Source organism: Bison bison, unplaced genomic scaffold (genome assembly GCF_000754665.1).
Source record: "Bison bison bison isolate TAMUID 2011002044 unplaced genomic scaffold, Bison_UMD1.0 scf7180017864482, whole genome shotgun sequence".
Classification (NCBI taxonomy): Eukaryota; Metazoa; Chordata; class Mammalia; order Artiodactyla; family Bovidae; genus Bison; species Bison bison.
The window spans coordinates 1,044,085-1,062,391 of NW_011495042.1; the positions used below are offsets into that span (position 1 = coordinate 1,044,085).

Sequence of the window (18,307 nt, forward strand, 5' to 3'; positions counted from 1 at the left end):
GCCCCTCTGAACACTGGTGGGAAGGTCTGCCAAGCTCTCCCCCTCTGCTGTTTGCCAGGAGCCCACCCCTCCCCTGGCCTGCTCCTGTCTACACCGGGCAGCAGGCAGTGTCTATCTGGAAAACCAGTGGCCCCTTTCATGGGTCTGGGTTCTGGGGTCTGGGTTTGGGTTTACAGGTCTGGAGTCTGGGTTTCGAGTAACTGGGTCCTGGGTATTGAGTCCTGGATCTGGACTCTGGCTTCAGAGTCTTGAGTCCTTGGCCTAGGGTCTGGGGTCTGGGTGGCAGGTCTGGATTGGACACCCTGGGTTTTGGAGTCTGGGTCCTCAGAGTGGGGTCTGGTCGTGGGTTCGGGGTTTCAGGATCTAAGTTTGGTCAGATCCTGAGGCCTGAGTCTGGGGTCTGGGCTTGGCGTTCCAGGCTCCAGATTTGGAGTCTTGGGTCTGAGTTGGGATCCTGGGTTCCGAGGTTTGGGTTCAGGATCCGAAGACCAGTTCCTGTCCCTTCTACGCCCCCTGCTGGCTGGTCATCATGGTCAGGTCACTGCCTGTACCTTCCGACCGTCCCCACAGCTTCAGGCTCTTGAGGGGAGTCTCAGAATGGATGCAAGTGTCATGAAGAGCAGGCCTGAGCTGAGGGGGTGACAGGTGGGTTGAGGGGCAGCTGCTGGCTGCACTGCTGTCCGGGGCGCCCCCGGCAGACACCAGAACTGTCGCTCCATCAGCAAATCTCCCCTGGCCCTACTCCAGGGATGGGGTGTGGCCAAGGGTTCCAGTCTTCCTGTGAGAGGTCGGTAAATTGAGATGTTTGGGACATCGGCTCATCCAACATTTATGGAGTGTCTACTGTGTACAGCAGGCTCTGTTCGAGACCCTGTGGATATACAGCCCTGGAAGACCAAAAATTCTTCCTATGCCAACTGACATTCAAGGAAAGGGGCTCACATAAGAAACAAGGGAACAGCCTCATATTAGGGTGCAAGAATGGGGGGTCACGGTGAGAGATAAGGCGGGTGGAGCTGGTTCGGAGCAGTCTGAAGAGGCTGCTAAGTGGAGGTGATATCTCACTGTGGCCTGGAGGTGACAAGGAGCAAGTCATGGCCAGGGTCGTAAACAAGGACACCAGGAGGAGGAAATAGCAAAGGCATGGGGGCCGGAAAGAACTAAGAAGGAAGCCAGTGTGGCCAGGGATCTCCTGCCTCTCTCCATGGGCCCCTCAGAAGTCGGGGCCACGTGTTCCTCAGCTGCGGGGTGCGGGGTGGAGAGGATAGTAAGGTGGCTGCCCCCAGAGAGGTCTCTGGAATGTGCCATATGCACTGGATGGGCCACAGCTCAGACACTGGAGCTGGGGGAGTCAAAGGAGAAGGATCCAGACTCCCTGTCTTCCCGCAGGCTCTGCCAGGATCTTGTCTGCTGGGCTGTCGTTCTTGAAGGGCATGGCGCCCAGGCTGGGGCTTGGGAGAGAGGCGTGAGTGCCAAGCCTTGTGTGGCTTGTCTTTACTCTCCATGCCCGTCTCTCCCTGTCATAAAGCCCCCGCCCCTGTTCACCTACCTGCCCACCGCCCACCTGCCTGCCCCGCTTTCCTCCTGTCCTCCACAGTCCATCTTGCTGGAAGTCAAGGGGGCTGATCCCTGCAGAGTCCCTGCTGGGGGCTGGGCATTAGTAATGGGTTGAGAGTGGCCCTCTGGGGAGAGTCTGGGCACCGCTGCTCCCAGGAATCAGAGCTTTGACAGTCAAAGGCCCAGGTCCCGACCTCCATCTGAGTCCTGGGGAGGGAGTGGAGGATGGCTCTGTATATGATCTCCCCACTGCAGGACCATATCTGCTCTGGGCTTGAGGGAAGGGGACCAAGACCCCCCTTCCCTGACCCCCTCCCCAGGCAGAGGGAGGCGGTGCTGTGTAGCTGTGGTGGGCCTGCTGAGTCTGCACACCCCATCACAGACATGGGCCCCGAGGCTCAAGGAGGCGCACGTCACTCATCTCCTCCCGTGCTCGCTGGTGTTGGGAGGTTTCCGGCGGGTGGCAGTTGTGTACGGATGGATCAATGCGCTTGGGAGTCTGGGCGCCCCTGTGTATGTCCGCCATGTTCCCCCAACGATGAACGAAGCGGGGTTGGGCAGTGTCTTGTTGGCTGTGCCTGTGGGTGGCTGGACTCCCCGTAGGACGTCCAGAGTCAGTTGTCCTGAGGTCAGCAGAGAGATCTCTCTCTGTGTGTCCCCCTCTGTCTGTCTTCTCCTCTTGTGGTATTTCTGACTGGTCTCTGAGGACCCTCCCCCACCCCTTTCTTTCTCAATACTCTTGCCAAACATCTGGAAGAAAAGTGAAAAACTTGCCTCCCCCCCAGCGCCGGATGTTGTCAGATTTCCAGATGTAGGGTGTTCTGTCCTCCAGATGAGGGGAGGACTGTCCTGTGTTCCAGCAAGGAGGGGACCCGGCCCCACCCCTGGACCGCTGCCCCCCCCCACCGTGAGCCCGAAGACGGGATGAGAGGGGACCTGGGCTCCGCAGGAAGACCTGGGGGCACCCAGGTGGAGTGAAGCCTCCCCTCCGGCTCTACCCCCCAGCACCTCCCTACACTTGGGAAATCCCCGGGGGCCTAGGGGGAGGGGGGCAATGCCTCTGAAGTTTCTATCAAAGGCTCCAGGCATTTAAAAATAACAGGGAACACCTCCTTCCCCCGCCTCCCCCCGCCCCAGCACAGACTCCCAGCAAGGAACCGAGCCCAATGTGTTTGCAAGATGTCCCAGCGCTCTGAGTTCTGTGCCTGGACGGGCTTCCTGCCACCTCCGCCCTCCCATCTCTCCCAAGGGTCACCCAGCCAGGCTGCCCAATGTCACCGCCATCCGCCGAGGGCTGGCACTTCAAGGCAGCACTAGGGGGTAGGACAAGGTGGGGCACCCCGGGCTGAACACCCCGGGGGCACCCCTCCCAGCCCCCTGGGATCCTTCAGAGACACAGACCCTCTCAGGGCCCCAGCTAAAAGGTTGCCAGAGGGCAGCCTGGGGCGGTGGGACCGGGAGGGTGCAGTGAGGCCATGCCTTGAATGTGCCAACCAGAGGAGGGGCAAGGGCAGAGGGTTTATGGTGTGTGAACGAGGGTCTGGTGGGGAGCAAGCCCTGAGGTGTGTGGGGAAAGGGGTCATGGAAGAGGGGGGCCGTAGGAAGCGAGGGAGAAACCAAGACGCTGACCTTGGGGCCAGGCAGGTGCTGAGGCAGGAGGCGGTGGATGCTGTTGGGCTGCTGAACTGGGCTGGGTGCCGGCCCTCGAGGGAGCAGACCCCCTTTTACTGCCATTTAGGGTATTCCCAGAGCCGGGGGCCGCAGCTGCCGGCGAGCCAGACGCTCACACAGACGCAATAAACACCCAACCCAAACACACAGAAGCAACACTCACGGACTGGAATGGGCCCCACAGAGACACGGACCCTCCTACCAGAGATACGCGGAGACCCTCCCCACTGCATGCCAACACCCAGACAAACAGACAACGCACGTGGACAGACACGGCCCTCCCTCTCCACCTCCGTGTAGACACAGGGAATTCGAGGTGCAGATGGGAAGTGTAACTCAAGGGGTGCCCTTAGGTAATCCCCGTCCTTCGGCATCCAGCACACCGCCCAACATGCCCCGGGTCCATCCTCCCGCACCTGTTCAGTTTATTGGCCTTCCGAGGGACAGCAGGCCCTTGTGTGTGTGTGTGTGTGTGTGCTTTTCGGGGAATGCATGCGGGCTGAGCAGTGGCCGCTGTCTACCCTTCCCCCTTCTCTCCTCAACAGGTGACTGGGAGGCCTGGAGAGCCCTCCCTCTCCCCCACCCATTCCTGAGCTTGAACAATGCCCTCCCCAGGCCCCAAAATAGCCCCTGAGTCTATCCAATGTCCTTTTATGGCCCTGTCCCCATTGTGCCCTGCAGGGGTGGGGCCGGGGTCATGAGGTGTCCAGGCGGGATAAAGGCTGGTTGCAGGAGGCTCACCTACCCTGTTCTCAGCTTCCTTCTCTACACCCCCGCCTCTGTGCTCACAGCCTCCATGGCTCCCAAAAAGCCAGATCCCAAGAAGGATGAGGCCAAGGCAGGCGCCAAAGCAGCTGCAGCTCCGGCTCCCGCACCTGCACCCCCACCTGCACCCGAGCCCTCCAAGGAACCTGAGTTTGATCCCTCCAAGATCAAGGTGGGTGCGGAGGCCATGTTTTAGGTAGGAAGGGAAGGGTAGGTAAATGAATCCCAGAGTGGACCTACCCAGTGGGAGAGTGGGCTCCAGAAAGTGAGTACCGAGCTCTAGCTGGAAGCTTCAGCATCAGGAGGGCTGCAGCAGGAGAGACGGTGGTCAGACAGCAGGCAGGACTGCCCCAGTGTTGCTACAGGGGCTGTCTTTTTGGTGGTTGGAAACTCACTTTCCCCTGTCCTTTTCCTTGGACCTTACTTACATCCTTGGGGAATTCTGGGCCCGCCAGTGTCCCCCACCCCTGCAGCCAGGCAGGGACTTTTCTTGTCATACTGTGGGGTTTTAAGTCCATGCCAAGTCCCCTGGGGGGAGACAGGGTGGGAAGCAAGGCTCCTGCCCAGGCTGGGTCACAGTCACCCCCGCCAAGGTCCCTGAGCCCCAGAGCTGGTGGGGCCTCAGCTTTGAGGTGGCGACGCTGAGCCACAGTCTGGGTAGGTCATGGAGAAAGTTGGTCGTGGAGCTGTGACCAGTGGCCCCAGGAGCCCTTCCCCAGCTTGGCTCGGAAGTCTTTCTCAGAGTCTAAACTTGGAGAATGCGCCGTGACTGCCACCTGTGGCATCCACATAGTGGCACGCACCCGGCGTCCCGCCTGCGTCTGTTCTTGGCTGGCTACTGGCCACTGCTGCCCTGGCTACTGGCAAAGGGGCCCCGTGGAGCCATCCCAGCCCTTCAAGGTTCCCAGCAAGACTGCAGCCAGTCCTCACAGATCCACCTCCAGTTCCCAGATGGCGCCAGTGGTAAAGAACCTGCCCGCCAACGCAGGAGACACAAGAGACTCGGGTTCGATCACTGGGTCAGGAAGATCCCCTGGAGGCGGGCATGGCGATCCACTCCAGTATTTTTGTCTGGAGAATCCCATGGACAGAGGAGCTTGGTGGGCTACAGTCCATGAGATTGCACAGAGTTGAACACGACTGAAGCGACTTAGCACAGCACAAAGGTTCAAATCCCAAATCTGCTCCATTGCCATCGCTGCTCTAAGGCTTGGTTTCTTCAGCTGTGAAATGGGACAATGAGCCCTCCTCACAGACTGTCGGGAAACATTCACAGCAAGTGATCCCTGGAGTCTGCCCCCACCCCGACCACCCTCAGACCCCAAGTGTGTATCCCACAGGCAGAGGGTTGGACAACCCCAGGGCCCATGGTGGCTTTGTGTGGTCTCCACAGATCTGAGGTTGCAGATTTGCCCTTGAGCAGAGGAACTCATGAGGTCTCTCCTGCGAACTCTGCAAAAAGCCAGGCCAGGACCCCAGGGCACCTAATCTCCGCGGGCTTCCTGGCAGAGGGAGCTTTCAGGTGGCCAGAAACAACTTGGTCAGGTCTTCCCAACACAAGGTTGAGCTGGAGGGCTGGGAGGGGCAACCCGGCAGGGTGGCTGGGGCAGGATTCTGCTCTGCGCTGGGGTGCACTGGGGCGGGGACTCCACGGGAGCCTCAGTGGGCGAGGTGCCAGTCAAGTCCCCCTCCCCCAAGCTCCTTTCCCTGGTGCGCCCTTGACCTTGGGCTGAGTGACTGCAGTGATAAAAATAGACCTGGTATCGAGTGAGGAGGGGGAAACCGGGTCCCAGGAGGCCTTCTGACCTCAGGTGCCCCTGCCATGGTCTTGCAAATGCTCAACAGCTCGGGCCCTGGCCCCATCCTGTGCCACGCTGGGGGCTGCCCTGGGCTTGTAGATGGGGGTGTGTGAGACTCAGGTGTAGGCGGGGCCAGGTGAGTGACAGTGCTCAGCCTCGAGGGCTCTGGGCGGGGGGGCAGACACACGCAAACAGGTGCACACACAGGTGTGTGAACGCACATGTTCATCACACACACCCCTCCTGTAGATGAGCTCTTATGTTGCAGGGCTCCCTGGCCTGTACCCTCAGCTCAGCCCCTCCTGCCACCTGCCACCCACTCCCAGTGTGATGAGGTGCCCCCATCTCATAGACAGACTTGCCCACTGGGCCCCAGGCCCAGCAGAGCTGGCAAAGCCAGTGTAGTTAGATTCTGTGGCTTCAGGCACATCTGTCCAGGACTAGGGGGTCTCAGGTAAGGCCCTGGGATGGAGATTCAGGGCACAAGGCTTCCCTCCGCATCACTTCCCCGGATGAGGCCTAACTGGTGTCAGGTCTGGGTACGCACAGACCCAATGCCATCAGGTAGGACAGGTGAGGAGGGATAAGGAGGTGGGGGGTGGGAGTCAAGGTGGACGGCAGGAGGTCCTGGGCGGTGGAAGCTGGGATCCTGAAATGTGGACAGGTCGGGCAACCGAGGGGTTGAGGCCCCGGCTGGCCATGGAGTGGAGTGACCAGGAGGAGGCCTGGCCCCATCCTCTGAACTCGGCACTCAGAATTTGGGGGTCTCCTTTCAGATCGAGTTCACTCCGGAGCAGATTGAAGGTGAGTGTGTGTGTGGGGGTCTTGAGCCCTGGGGCTGCAAGGCTGGGTCCCGGGTCCCCAGGCTGAGAGTCCTGCCAGCAGTGTGGAACAAGTTGGGTGGGCTGCCTCTGGAAGTGTCCACAGCTCACGCCCCCTCCCGGCAGAGTTCAAGGAAGCCTTCACGCTGTTCGACCGCACGCCCAAGTGCGAGATGAAGATCACGTACGGGCAGTGTGGGGACGTGCTACGGGCGCTGGGTCAGAATCCGACACAGGCCGAGGTGCTCCGTGTCCTGGGGAAGCCAAAGCAGGAAGGTGGGTGCACTCAGCCTGAGATGTCCCCATTAGCGCCAGTCCCTGGGGGAGACTGCCATCGCTGGTGGGGGGGCAACATGGGAGTCTCCCCACTGTGCACTCCTCTGACACCCTCCCGTTGTCTGGAGGAGGACCTGAGCCCAGCCTCAGGGGATGCTCACAAGCAGCGATGGCTCCTGTATCATCTGGCCGCATGCTCATTAGCCGGGCTTCCTGGTCACAGGGACTGACAACAGCACAAACCAGCTCCAGTGGAGTTGTGAGACCTGGCCTGGGTCTCCAGCATGCTCGCCCCGTCCCTCCTGGCCCCCTGGACATCCCTCTGGGGAGGGGACAGGGCCAGCTGCCCTCACCGCCTTGGCCAGAGACTGTTGCCCACTTTGCCCCAAGGAAGACTGAGATCCAAGCCCCCGCCGCAGGTACAGAAGCCCCAGACAAGGTCTCTGACCTGTCCAGCTGCTCTTGCCCCACCCTAGGTAGTGAGGAGAGTGGCATCTGTAAGAAAAATAACAAGGTGCTAGGAAGAACTGAGGGGCTAGACAGCCCACAGTGGTGCCGCTGTCCTTATGAACAGCAGAGGACCATGACAGTCATGCATTTCTCAGCTGACTGTAAAGTGCCTGCTGGAGCGCTTGGTAAATGGCAAACTGGTGTAGAGTGCACTGGGGAGCTGGGTGAGGGGAACAGGTCCTCACTGTCAGACATGGCGAGGGGGCTGCCTGCCCACCCCTCAGAGCCGGGTGCTTGGCCATCTCTCCACAGAGCTCAACTCCAAGATGATGGACTTTGACACGTTCCTGCCCATGCTCCAGCACATCTCCAAGAACAAGGACACCGGCACCTATGAGGACTTCGTGGAGGGGCTGCGGGTCTTTGACAAGGAGGGCAATGGCACAGTCATGGGCGCTGAGCTCCGCCACGTGCTGGCCACGCTGGGTGAGGGAGGCCTCTTCCCCGCTCCCAGCCCGCCTTCCGGGGACATCTGGGAGAAAGCACGCTGTCCCCCGCCTGCTTCTCCCTTGTGAAATGGAGGGTGATGCTGTCAAGGTGCCTCCACGGCAAGAGACCTAGAAAATCTATGCAGGGAATTTAGAAATTTAGGTCGGGGATAAAGAAAGCCAGTGGGTGCAGCTCACAGAACTGGAAGGGCTCTGGGGACGGGGCTGGATGGGGTGGTGCACCCAAGGAGGGTCAGTCAATCCAGTCCTGGTGTTTGTTGCCTCAAGGTCAAATTCCGGAGCTGAGAAGGTACTGTGCCTGCCTCTTGGGCATCCTGACTCCCACCATCAGGGCCCTGGCTGGCAGGAATGTCCCCTTCTCAAACAGAATTTTTCCTACAGCAAATATTCATTGAGCTCAGATTGTGTCTACTCAAAGCGACCCTTCCTGCATCAAATATTTATTGAGTGCAAATGGCAACCCACTCCAGTGTTCTTGCCTGGAGAATCCCAGGGACGGGGGAGCCTGGTGGGCTGCCGTCTATGGGGTCGCACAGAGTCGGACACGACTGAAGTGACTTAGCAGCAGCAGCAGCAGCACTGTGTGATCAGCCCTGTGCCGGTCGCGGAGGTTATGTATGTGTGTGCGTGTGTGTGTGTGTGTGTGTGTGGCTGGGGGAGGTAGGAGGTGTGAGGGATACTGCAGTGGGCGTTCCACTGGGGGGACCGGCATGGCACACAAAAGCACAGAGTCAGGAAAGGGAAGGGCCAGCCTTGTCTGGGCAGCAGTGGTGGTGTCTCTAGAGCTCCTCCCTGGTCATCCCCAAGGTCCCCAGCTCTATCCTGCACATCTTCCCTGGTCTCCTCTTGATGGAGGGAGACCCGTCAGACTATTGAGGACAGGGGACAGTCTGTGCCGGGGACCTGAACAGCAAGATGGCGCTGTTATGGACGGAGTCTAGGCTCAGAGCGGGCACCAGGCTTGCACCCCAGGGCTTGTTCTTTTTGACTAGTCACTGATTCTCCTGGTTTCAGAACTGAGGGGTGACAGCTCAGGCTTCGGGGTATACCGGTCTGAGGCATGGGGAATACTGGAGAGGCACACCCACCGTCCAGAGGCAGTCAGGGGTCCGCCCACCCTTCACACCTCGACAGTGCTGACTCAGCTTCCCACTCCTGCTAGGTGAGAAGCTGACAGAAGACGAGGTGGAGAAGCTGATGGCGGGGCAGGAAGACTCCAATGGCTGCATCAACTATGAAGGTAAACTCAGCAGGCAGGGAGTCTGCTGGGGGGACGCATTGGGGTCCTAGGGTCCCACCCTTGGCTGCTGGAGTGGGGCGTCATCACCCTTGGCTACCCAGGGCCAAACCCTGCAGCTCACTCTCCTTCTTTCCAGCGTTTGTCAAGCACATCATGGCCGGCTGAACCTCTCACCCCAGGTGAGACCCCCCTACTCCCTTCCAAACCTGTGACCACCTTTGCCACCTCTGCTGATGTCGGTCCTGTGGTCCCCCTCCCACCTCTTTCATCCAGCTTCCCTGCTGCCCTCTCCCCAGCCCCAGCAATGCCAGTTCTCAGCTGACATCCCGCTGCCCGGCTCCCCGCTCTGCAGTAACCTGTGATCACGTTTGTTCTCAGGGAGCCCGGGGGGAGACGGTGCTGGGGCAGCTCGTCTTCTATTCGTGATGCGGACACCAGAGGCTTGGAGTTGTGAAGGGCCGGAGGGGAGCTCATGGAAACGCCTACACAGGCTCTCTCTGCACAACCCTGCAGACCACCCTGCAGGCCGTCATCACTGCCATCAGGCTACCTTGGCCAGTGACTGCATCGCTGACTCCACCCCTTGGGCCTCATGAATAAATGGCTCCTTTACTTCCTCCTCCTAACTTCCTTGCTTTCTTCTTCCTTTCTTTCTCTCCTTCCTTCTTTCTTTCTTTCTTTTTTTTTCCCTGGCTGTGCTGGGACTTCATTGCAGCACACGGGCTTAGTTGCCCCACAGCATGTGGGGTCTTAGTTCCCTGACCAGGGATCGAACCCACGCCCCCTGGATTGGAAGGCAGACTCTTAAATCACTGAACCACCAGGGAAGTCCCCGCCCTCCCCCTTCCACCTTCTTTCTTCTCTATAGCCTTTTGGTTGACTTTTGTGAAATATCTATGTGCCACACAGGGTGAGCTCTGGACAAAATGGTAGGGGGGAATCATTTTGAAATCTCTCCTCCTGGCTTATCCCATCGAAACTGTGCCATCTGGTGTGCCAGACCCTCAGTGCCTGCCCACCAGGATGCTGGGCTGAGCTGGATGAGGACTGCCTCCCCTCCCCTTTCCCACTTCTGCAGATAGCAGTCATGCTCTGGTCTCTAACACAAGGATGCACCAGCAGCCTGGGAGCTCTGTGCGGGCTATCTAACATGGCGACCAGCCATCAGGGGACTGCGGGGCGCTGGCCCAGAGCCACCCATGTCACAGGTGGGGAAACAAGGCCCAGAGCGGAGAATGGCTCTGCCTGAGTCACAGTGGGAACAGGTGGTGGGGGAGGAGCCAATATTGTCCCCAGGCTTTCAGGGCCGAGGAGGCCTTAGACCCCCGCCTGACACGGATGGGAAGCTGTTCTCTGCTTGTGGTGTGATTCTCGGCCAGAGGGGTAGCACCCCAGGGCCACCAGTGGTTCCTCAGCCCTAGGCTTCTCAGCAGGAGACAGGTGTGGAACGACAACCAGGGTGCACACGCCACCCCCAGCAGTGCCAGCTCCACTGCCAGCCCTGTCCTGGGGTGAGGCCCTCCCCTCCTTTCAGAGCCTAGTGGGATGGGCGAGGGGAGGCTTCCCGGAGGAGGTGATCTACTCTGATTTGATGGGGAAGAAGAGCAGTGCTCTGCAGGGAGGGTTGGGGGCCCTAGAGATAAGGGGTGTGGGGGACATCAAGGGCCCAGAGTGGAGAGGGTGGGTCACACAGGGGGGGAAACAGCCTGCAGGCCAGGAGGACGCGGGAGGTCAGGGCAGCCCCCCAGGGTGCGGGTGGATGCTAGCGCACCTGCCTGTGAGGTGAGTGCAGGCATGTGAGAGTGGGTGAGAGGGCTTGCATGGATCAGGCTGCCTGGGGGGATCGGTGTGGTGTGGGGAGAATGGCAGGATTCTGCGTGTGAGAGCATGTGTGTGCAGGTGTGTGTGGCAACTGTTGGCAGTATGTGTGAGAGTCTGTGAGGGCCTGTGAGTGTGTGTGTAGGAGTCTGTTTCGCCTTCCCGTCATCTTTTCAGCATTTATTGAGCACCTACTGTATGCCTTTAGGCCCTGCTTGTTGGCGCTCATACAAACCTGACAAATCGCCAAGCCATAGAGTGTATCAACCAGTGATCAAGGCTGGGCAGGAACCCAAAGCAGGGGAGGGGCCGTGCGGTGCGTGTGTGGTCAGGGTGTGTGTGTGAGTGTCTGTGTTGGGAAGGAGGTTGGCCTGTTAAATAATCAGATCAGGGATTATCTGAGAAGGCAATGGTTGGGCAAAGACTGAGAAGAGAAGAGTAAATATCCTGAATATATAAAGGATTCCTACAATTCAATAACAGCAACAAAATGAACAGGCCAATTCAAACATAGGCAAAGGGTTTGAATAGACATTGCTTTAAATGAGATTGGATGCGTTTAGGGTGGTATAGCCATACACCTGAACAGACATTTCTTTGAAGAAGATATACAAATGGACAATAAGCATGTGAAAAAATGCTCAACATCACTGAGTAAGGAAATGCAAATCAAAACCACAATGAGATACTACCTCACACCCGTTAGGATGGTTATTATCCAGAAAACAGAAAGTAACAAGTGTTGGCAAGAAAGGAGAGAAATTGGAATCCTTGGGCACTCTGGGTGGGAATATAAAATGGTGCAGCTGCTGTGGAAAAAGTATGCAGTCTTCAAAAAATTAAAAACATAATTACCATATGACCCAGAAATTCCACTTCTGGGTATATAGCCAAAAGAATTGAAAGCAGGGACTTGGAGAGGTATTTGTAAACTCGTATTCACAACAGCACTATTCACAATAGCTGAAAGGTGGAAACAACCCAAGTGGCCATCAACAGAATGCATAAACAAAGTGTGGTTGGTCTATACATACAGTGGAATATTATTCTGACTTAAAAATGAAGGAAATTCTGACACACGCCACAGCGTGGATGAACTTTGAGGACATTATGCAAAGTAAAAGAAGCCAGACACAGAACGACAATTACAGCACGATCCCACTCCAAGGAGGTTTCTAGAATTCACAGAGACAGAGGATAGAATGGTGGTTGCCAGGGGTTGCGGGGAGGGAGGGATGGGGAAGTGTTGTGGAAGATAAGAAAAACAAGACCTATGGCTGATTCATATCAATGTATGGCAAAAACTACTACAATATTGTAAAGTAATTAGCCTCCAACTAAAATAAATACATTTCAAAAAATAATAATAATAAAAAAAGGAAAAACAAGAGAGGCGAGATGGTGTTGTTTTAGGCTGGGCTTTCCCAGCAGCAGAGATGAGACAAGGACTTGAATGCAAGTAGTGTTCCTGGGAGGTAGCCTCAGGGAGCAGGAGAAAGCATCTGTGCAGGGAAGGAATTCCCCTGGGTATATGAGAGCAGATCATCCTGGGGGTTCAGCCCTGCTGGGGACCTGCAGGAGATGGTGGTGTTGTCCCACTGAGGGGGTGAGGGAACCAGACCACTCATTCACCAGCTCCCACCTTTGCTGCTTGGGGTGGCGCCCCAGAGGTAAGCTGGCACATCCATGTGGGGCACTATTTCAGCATCTGCTCCAGGGAGCCATGAGGGCATCAGAGGGAAGAGACATTCCAGTGGAGACAGGAGCAGAGAGTGTGGTGGGACGGCGACAGGATGCGAAGGAGTGTCCTTGGGCCATGGGAACGGCTTTGGTGTGTGCTCTGGGGAGATGGTCTATCAGCTGCTGTGTGGAGAACAGACTGGCAGACAGGAGCTGAATCAGGGACCCCAGGTAGGAGGGTCCAGGAGAGATAAGAGGCACGCTTGGTCCAGCGGATATGGTGCAAAGAGATCAGATTCCAGGTTATTTTTGAAAACACTCTCAGCAACACCTTGGGCAGATTTTGAGGCTTTCTTCTTCCTTTCCTTATCTAAACACAATCCGGTCCAGCCCCGGATCTGGTGAGGGATGGGGAGCATGGTCTGCCCTTCCATCACGCACAGTCCAGCTGGCTGGTGGGGCAGGAAGCAGAGGCTCTAGTTGGGGGTGTCCATATGTGCGTGTGACTCTGCTGGACTCTGCCTAGCCTCCTTGGCCAATGGATGGTTGAGGACCTCCACAGATGACAACAGGGTCTCCCTTTGGCCCCAGTCAGGGAAGAGAGCCCCCTGATTGGCTGATATCCTTCTGGGCAGGCCGCAGCTCCTGTCTGTCCTAGCCACCTTACTCTCGGACGTCAAGTCCAGGAGCAGCTGAGATTCCCTTCAAAGGTCTCCAGAGGCCGCCTGGGTGAATGGTCCAGTTTCTTCTTTCCAGGGATGCCTGTCCTGGGCTGAGTCCCATCGGCAGGGATCACACCTGCTGTCACCATCCCCAGGCAGGAAGAGGTCCTGCCTCCACGTTTCTAGGGGTGCGGGATCTCAGGGGATATGTGTTCTGCTCTCCCAAGAAAGCCCACCTCTCCTCTGGTTTCCAGGATGGTCCTGCAGGGCCCCAAGCCTTCTCCCAAATACACCCTCCGTCCTGTAGGCTCCCCTAGTTCCTGGGAGTTACTACCCTACTTGGCTTGGCCTGGAGGTGGAAGGGAATACCTCACACATTCTACAGGACACGTTTCAACTCCCACCCACCAGTCTTCCAGGGTGGGCCGAGAGTGGACAGGCTGCAGGGGCTGGCAGAGGCAGAGCTGGGGCTATGGTGGCGCCCCAGGCGCCCTGGGACTGTTTGGCGCCCTCTTGTTGGGGCTCTACTCCACTAGGAATGTCTCTGTCGCACTCATGGCCGTGGTGTCACTCTGGGGGCATTCTGCCTGTTGTATGTGGCTGTGCTGACCCCGTGTGGGTTTGGGTCACTGACTGTGGGTCTGAGTGTCAGAGCGGAGGGGGCCTGGAGGATGGAACTCAGCTGTGGGGGTGAGGCTTCTCGCTCAGCAGCCTCCCACCTGCCATGGCCGGGTGACATGCGTGTGTGTTTCTGTGTGTCCCTGTGTCCATGTGTGTGTGCGTCCACAAGTGTGCCCGCCTACTTGTGTCTGGGACTGTGTCTGTGAATGTGCGTGCATATCCGCGAATGCAGGTGCCTATGCGTCTGCGCATATGCACATGTGTGTTTCCCTCTGTGTATGTGTGTGTGTCTGTTTGTGTGCACGTCTGAGTGTGTACGTGCTGGGGGGCTCTGCTGAGTCAGTGCTTGTGTTGGGCGGGCAGCGCTCCCTGCCAGGCTGTGGCCTCCCCACAGTTGCATAAACACTGGTCCCAGCTCCCTCCTCAAGCAGGGTGGTCCAGCCAGTGTCCCTGCGGCCAGTGGGAAGGGATGGGTGGGTGGCAAAGGGCTTGCCCTTGGGTCAGCCTGGTCTCCTCCATACCTCAGGTGCCAGGTCATGTGCCCCGTTTGGCTGGAATGTGGTCTGGGGTCTCTCTATGCCTTTCTTCCCCCATCTGGTCCGAGGCCTTAGCTCTGAGATCTCTGTGAGGTGACAGGAGTATTCACCACTCCAGTCCTGGTCCAGGCAGAACCAGAGGGTCAGTGGGGCAATCAGGTGGCTGGGGAGCCAGGGGCAGAATTCAGCCTCAGGACCCCAGAGCTAAGCAGCCCTCTCTGCTCTGAGGTCTCAGCTCTCCAGGGAGCTTGGCAGCCTGCCATGGCTTGCATCTTCTCACCAGACACCATCTGTAAGGATCTGGGGGCCACCACCGAGATGTGGGGCAGATAGCGCTGAATGGGAGGCCAAGAAGATCAGAAATTCAGGCTGGGGCAGAATGAAGTCAGGCAGGGTCTTGAGGAAATCAGGTATCAGAGGAGCCTCTTACCAGGTCACAAGGAGGAAGGAAGTCAAACTGTGGGCGTGAGACATTGGACTCTGGGGATCAAAGCACTGCGGCAGAGAAGCTGACAGAAAGCTGATAGAGATCTTAAGAGAAATTGGGTCATGGGGGGCGGGTGGGGTAAAAGGATCTAAGCGAAGGCATGCACAAAGTCAGATGTGGGGTGTGGAAAGGAGGTGGCGGAGGAGGGCGGGCAGCAAACGGAAATTGGGCAGCCCTCACCCTGTGTAAGGGGGGCTTGGGGTGCCAGGCTGGAGTGCTCTGCTATTGTTTCTGAGGTTTTGGGTGGTGAGGAAGGCTTAGGGGAGGGGGCAAGGATGAGCCTTGCCTTTGGGTACCGGGTCAGCCACACCCCAGGGAGCCCAGGCACCTCAGAGAACAGTAGGCAAACCCCAGACCTTGAACCCCAGTGACCCAGCACAGAAGAGCCTCCCTGGGGTTCTCTCAAGCCCCTTCCAGCCAGCCCCAGGCCCGCCCTTGCCCAAGTTTAGGGGTTATTTGTTGCCGCCCTCCCAAAGCCACACAATCCTGGTTTGCCCGAATGCTGACAGAGCACAGCTGGAATGTGGAGTGTGTGTGAGTGTGTACACGAGGCTCCCCAGGGTCGCCCGCCCAACAGGCCCCTCCAGTCTCAGTGGCCAGGGCCCAGGTCCCCCACGACAGGGAAGGGCCCCTGCCCGCTGCTCCTCCCAAGCCAGGCTGTGGACACCTGAGACTTCACCATTTTCTTCCAACCTCCAGTGTCTTCTTGGGTCTGTGGATCTGGATACCTGGCGTGTCTACTGAGGCCTTGGCGAGCATGAGAGCCTTTCTGGAGGGCTGGGAATGGGGAAAGGCAGTGGAAGGCTCTGCAGCTCCCGAGGTGGGGTAGACAGTGCTTCCTGGGAAGTCGCACATCTTGGCCAACTTCTTAATTTTTATACTTTGGTCCAGCTGAACATGAGCACCCCTCTTCCCTACTACCTGCTCTGGGTCTGGAGGCCTGTCTTCTCTCCTCTCAGTACCTCGTCCATCACTCCCCTCCTCATCTCTTTCCTTCTCTCCCATAGTAGGCTTGCTTGGAAGCCACTTAAAGTTGCTCTAGAATGCCATCCTCAGCTCCCAGGTTAACTGGGAGGGGTACTGAGCACCCTGTCCCAAGGGGTGTGCAAGCAGAGGGGAACCAATTCCAATCAGAAAGGCTGCAGAAGGGATTCTTGCTCTGCTGGAGATTGGAAGCACTTGGGTGTTTCCAAGTCCCAGGGTGCAACACATGACAATATGCAAGACTGTTTTCACTGGAGAAAAATAAGGCCCATGTTGCATGTTATCCATGAAACTCAATTCACGCATCTTCAGGGCCTGGGTGTTTTTTGTCAAAGATTACATTCTGCCTTTTTTTTTTTTTTTTGCCTTAAGAATATTATTTCGTTTATAAACATCGGGGACGGTAGCTGGTAGCAGTTGTTTTCCATGTCTTAACTTGGCACAATAAGACCTTACAAGTCCATTTCTGAGTTTTAAGGAAATCTCAGTTTGTTGCAGTGAAAAAAATCTCCCCCAATACCCAGAGAGAGGCCCTTGAATGGGACAGGTCCTTTTCAGGTTCAAGGCTCATTTGAATCAGGTGCCAACTGGGCTGTACCGTGATGACTAACGGAGACCTGGCCAGTTGGGATGGAGTGGGGAGTGGAGGCTTGGCAGGGGCACTGCATGAGCCCTTGGGACAAGCAGGCACTGGTGAGGTTGGGGCTGGGGAGGGTGAGCACACAAGTAAAGATGCCTCAGCTCCTTGCATTGGAATATCTGGGATCCTGAGATTCCAGGTATTTCCAAACCGCTGGATGCCCATAACTATGTGTGCTTCTGGTGGGAAGTCAGCGTGGTAGTGACCTCACCTCCCTTGCTGCAGCTCAGGGCTGGGATGGTGGCAGCTGGGGCAGAAAGGCAAACACTGAAGGCCTTCCAGCTGGCGCAGAGCAGCAGTGCTCAGGGCTGAGGGGTGAGAAGGGAAGTTGGGCACATCCCGGGAGCCTCGGGGGGTTCCTCTGCAAGGCCTGAGCTGGGAGCCCTCGAGAGGGTGACACACCCGGACCCCACGGCTCTCGGTGGAGACGGCTTGGGCTGCTAGTAGCCAGCTTCTCCCTCTCTCAGGAGCTCAGGTACTGTGCATTCCCTTGCCAAAAGGGTGCCTTGGTCTGGAGGGTAGAGCTGGAGGTGAGGGACACCCCCAGGCTTGCTGTGGCTCCAGGGTCACATGGCAGAGTGACTCCAACCATCCTGGGCACCTGGGGATCCAGCCATCAAGTCCTGGACTCAGGGTGGACAGGCCTCGCTCTAGGGTCAGCAGGGGCAAAATGGTGAGAGCATCAAGAGTGACCTTGAAATTCAGTCCCCAGCACCCGTAGGTTGCCTGCCCTGCCTCCCAGGAGGAGGCCCTGACCCCTGCACCTGCCTTCCTCCCCTGATTCTCGCAGGGCCCATTTAACTCATCACTGCACAGTGACCACGCATCTACTGTGCTCCCTGTGCTTCACCAGGTGCCAGCACCTTGTAGTGAACTAAAACAATTCCCTGGCCGAGTCCAACTCTGGCTCTGGCCCAGCTCCTGTGGCCTGTGATTTCCGACCTGAGTGAGCAGGGAAGAACCCTGATTCCACTTATTGGTGCCTGCCAGCCTGACTCCCACCTTAAAGTTGGGCAGGAAGAGGCCTCAGACATCAGAGCCAACATCTGTTCCAGGACAAGTCTGATGAGCTGCTGCTTGCTTGAATACCCCCAGCAACATGGAGCTCACTCTCAGCTGAGCCCGCTCAGCCAGGCAAGCAGCTCTCTGATGTAGGGTGAAAACCTATCCAGGCCTCTCTAGTTCTCAGAAACTGGGTCTTTAGAAGTGTTCCCCATCCCACCTGATCCTTCTGTGATCCACTAGGCTGACCCCAGTCTTGCTATTCTCTAGGTTGATCCCTTGCTCCAGGATGGGCCTTACCCTCTGTAAAGCTGCTGGGGGCTCAGTTTTCTTGGGCCCCGAGAACTGTCCGAGCACCTGCTCCAGGTGCCATAAGGCAAGGGCTGTTTTTGCACCACAAAGGGCTCTGAGGTCACCTCTGCGGAAGGAGGCCTGGAGGGGTGAATCTAGGCAAGGAAGGCAGTGTTGTGAGAGAGGGGGGTCCCCTGCATGTTGCTCTGGGGCTTCTTCTTTGGGCCTGTTTCCCTCCTATATGGGGCTGGAGGTGTGGGAACCTCAACTGTTCTGAGCCCTGGAGAGGCTACGTCTAGAGTCTGAGCTTCGGGTTGGGGGGGTTTGGGGGCAGTCAGGAGCAAGGGTGGGAGGGTGCGATGGGGGTAGGGGAGGCGACAGTTGCTTTGAAATGTGGAGAATAATAAAGCAAGGAATGTCTGAGCTCAGGGGAAAAAATAACCCCCACCCACTGGGCCTCCCACCCTGCACATAATGAATTAAGTACAGGGAGGCACG

At 57.5% G+C, this 18,307-nt stretch overlaps 1 protein-coding gene across 1 annotated transcript; it reads left to right on the top strand.

Moving 5' to 3' along the window:
• The first annotated feature begins 3,881 nt into the window (after positions 1 to 3,881).
• Positions 3,882 to 9,714, top strand: MYL3 (myosin, light chain 3, alkali; ventricular, skeletal, slow). The gene is made up of 7 exons (XM_010862376.1): positions 3,882 to 4,165; positions 6,569 to 6,596; positions 6,740 to 6,889; positions 7,652 to 7,825; positions 9,011 to 9,088; positions 9,225 to 9,267; positions 9,467 to 9,714. Exons 1-6 carry the CDS (start codon positions 3,926 to 3,928, stop codon positions 9,251 to 9,253), a joined length of 699 nt encoding a protein of 232 aa, XP_010860678.1. The 5' UTR covers positions 3,882 to 3,925; the 3' UTR covers positions 9,254 to 9,267; positions 9,467 to 9,714.
• The last annotated feature ends 8,593 nt before the right edge of the window (positions 9,715 to 18,307 follow it).

Excerpts from the sequence above, each read along its gene's own strand:
- MYL3 (XM_010862376.1), top strand. The coding sequence starts at position 3,926 with ATGAGGTGTCCAGGCGGGATAAAGGCTGGTTGCAGGAGGCTCACCTAC. Across the intron at positions 6,890-7,651 it reads GGGGAAGCCAAAGCAGGAAG|AGCTCAACTCCAAGATGATG; the intron begins GTGGGTGCACTC and ends ATCTCTCCACAG. Across the intron at positions 9,089-9,224 it reads TGGCTGCATCAACTATGAAG|CGTTTGTCAAGCACATCATG; the intron begins GTAAACTCAGCA and ends CCTTCTTTCCAG.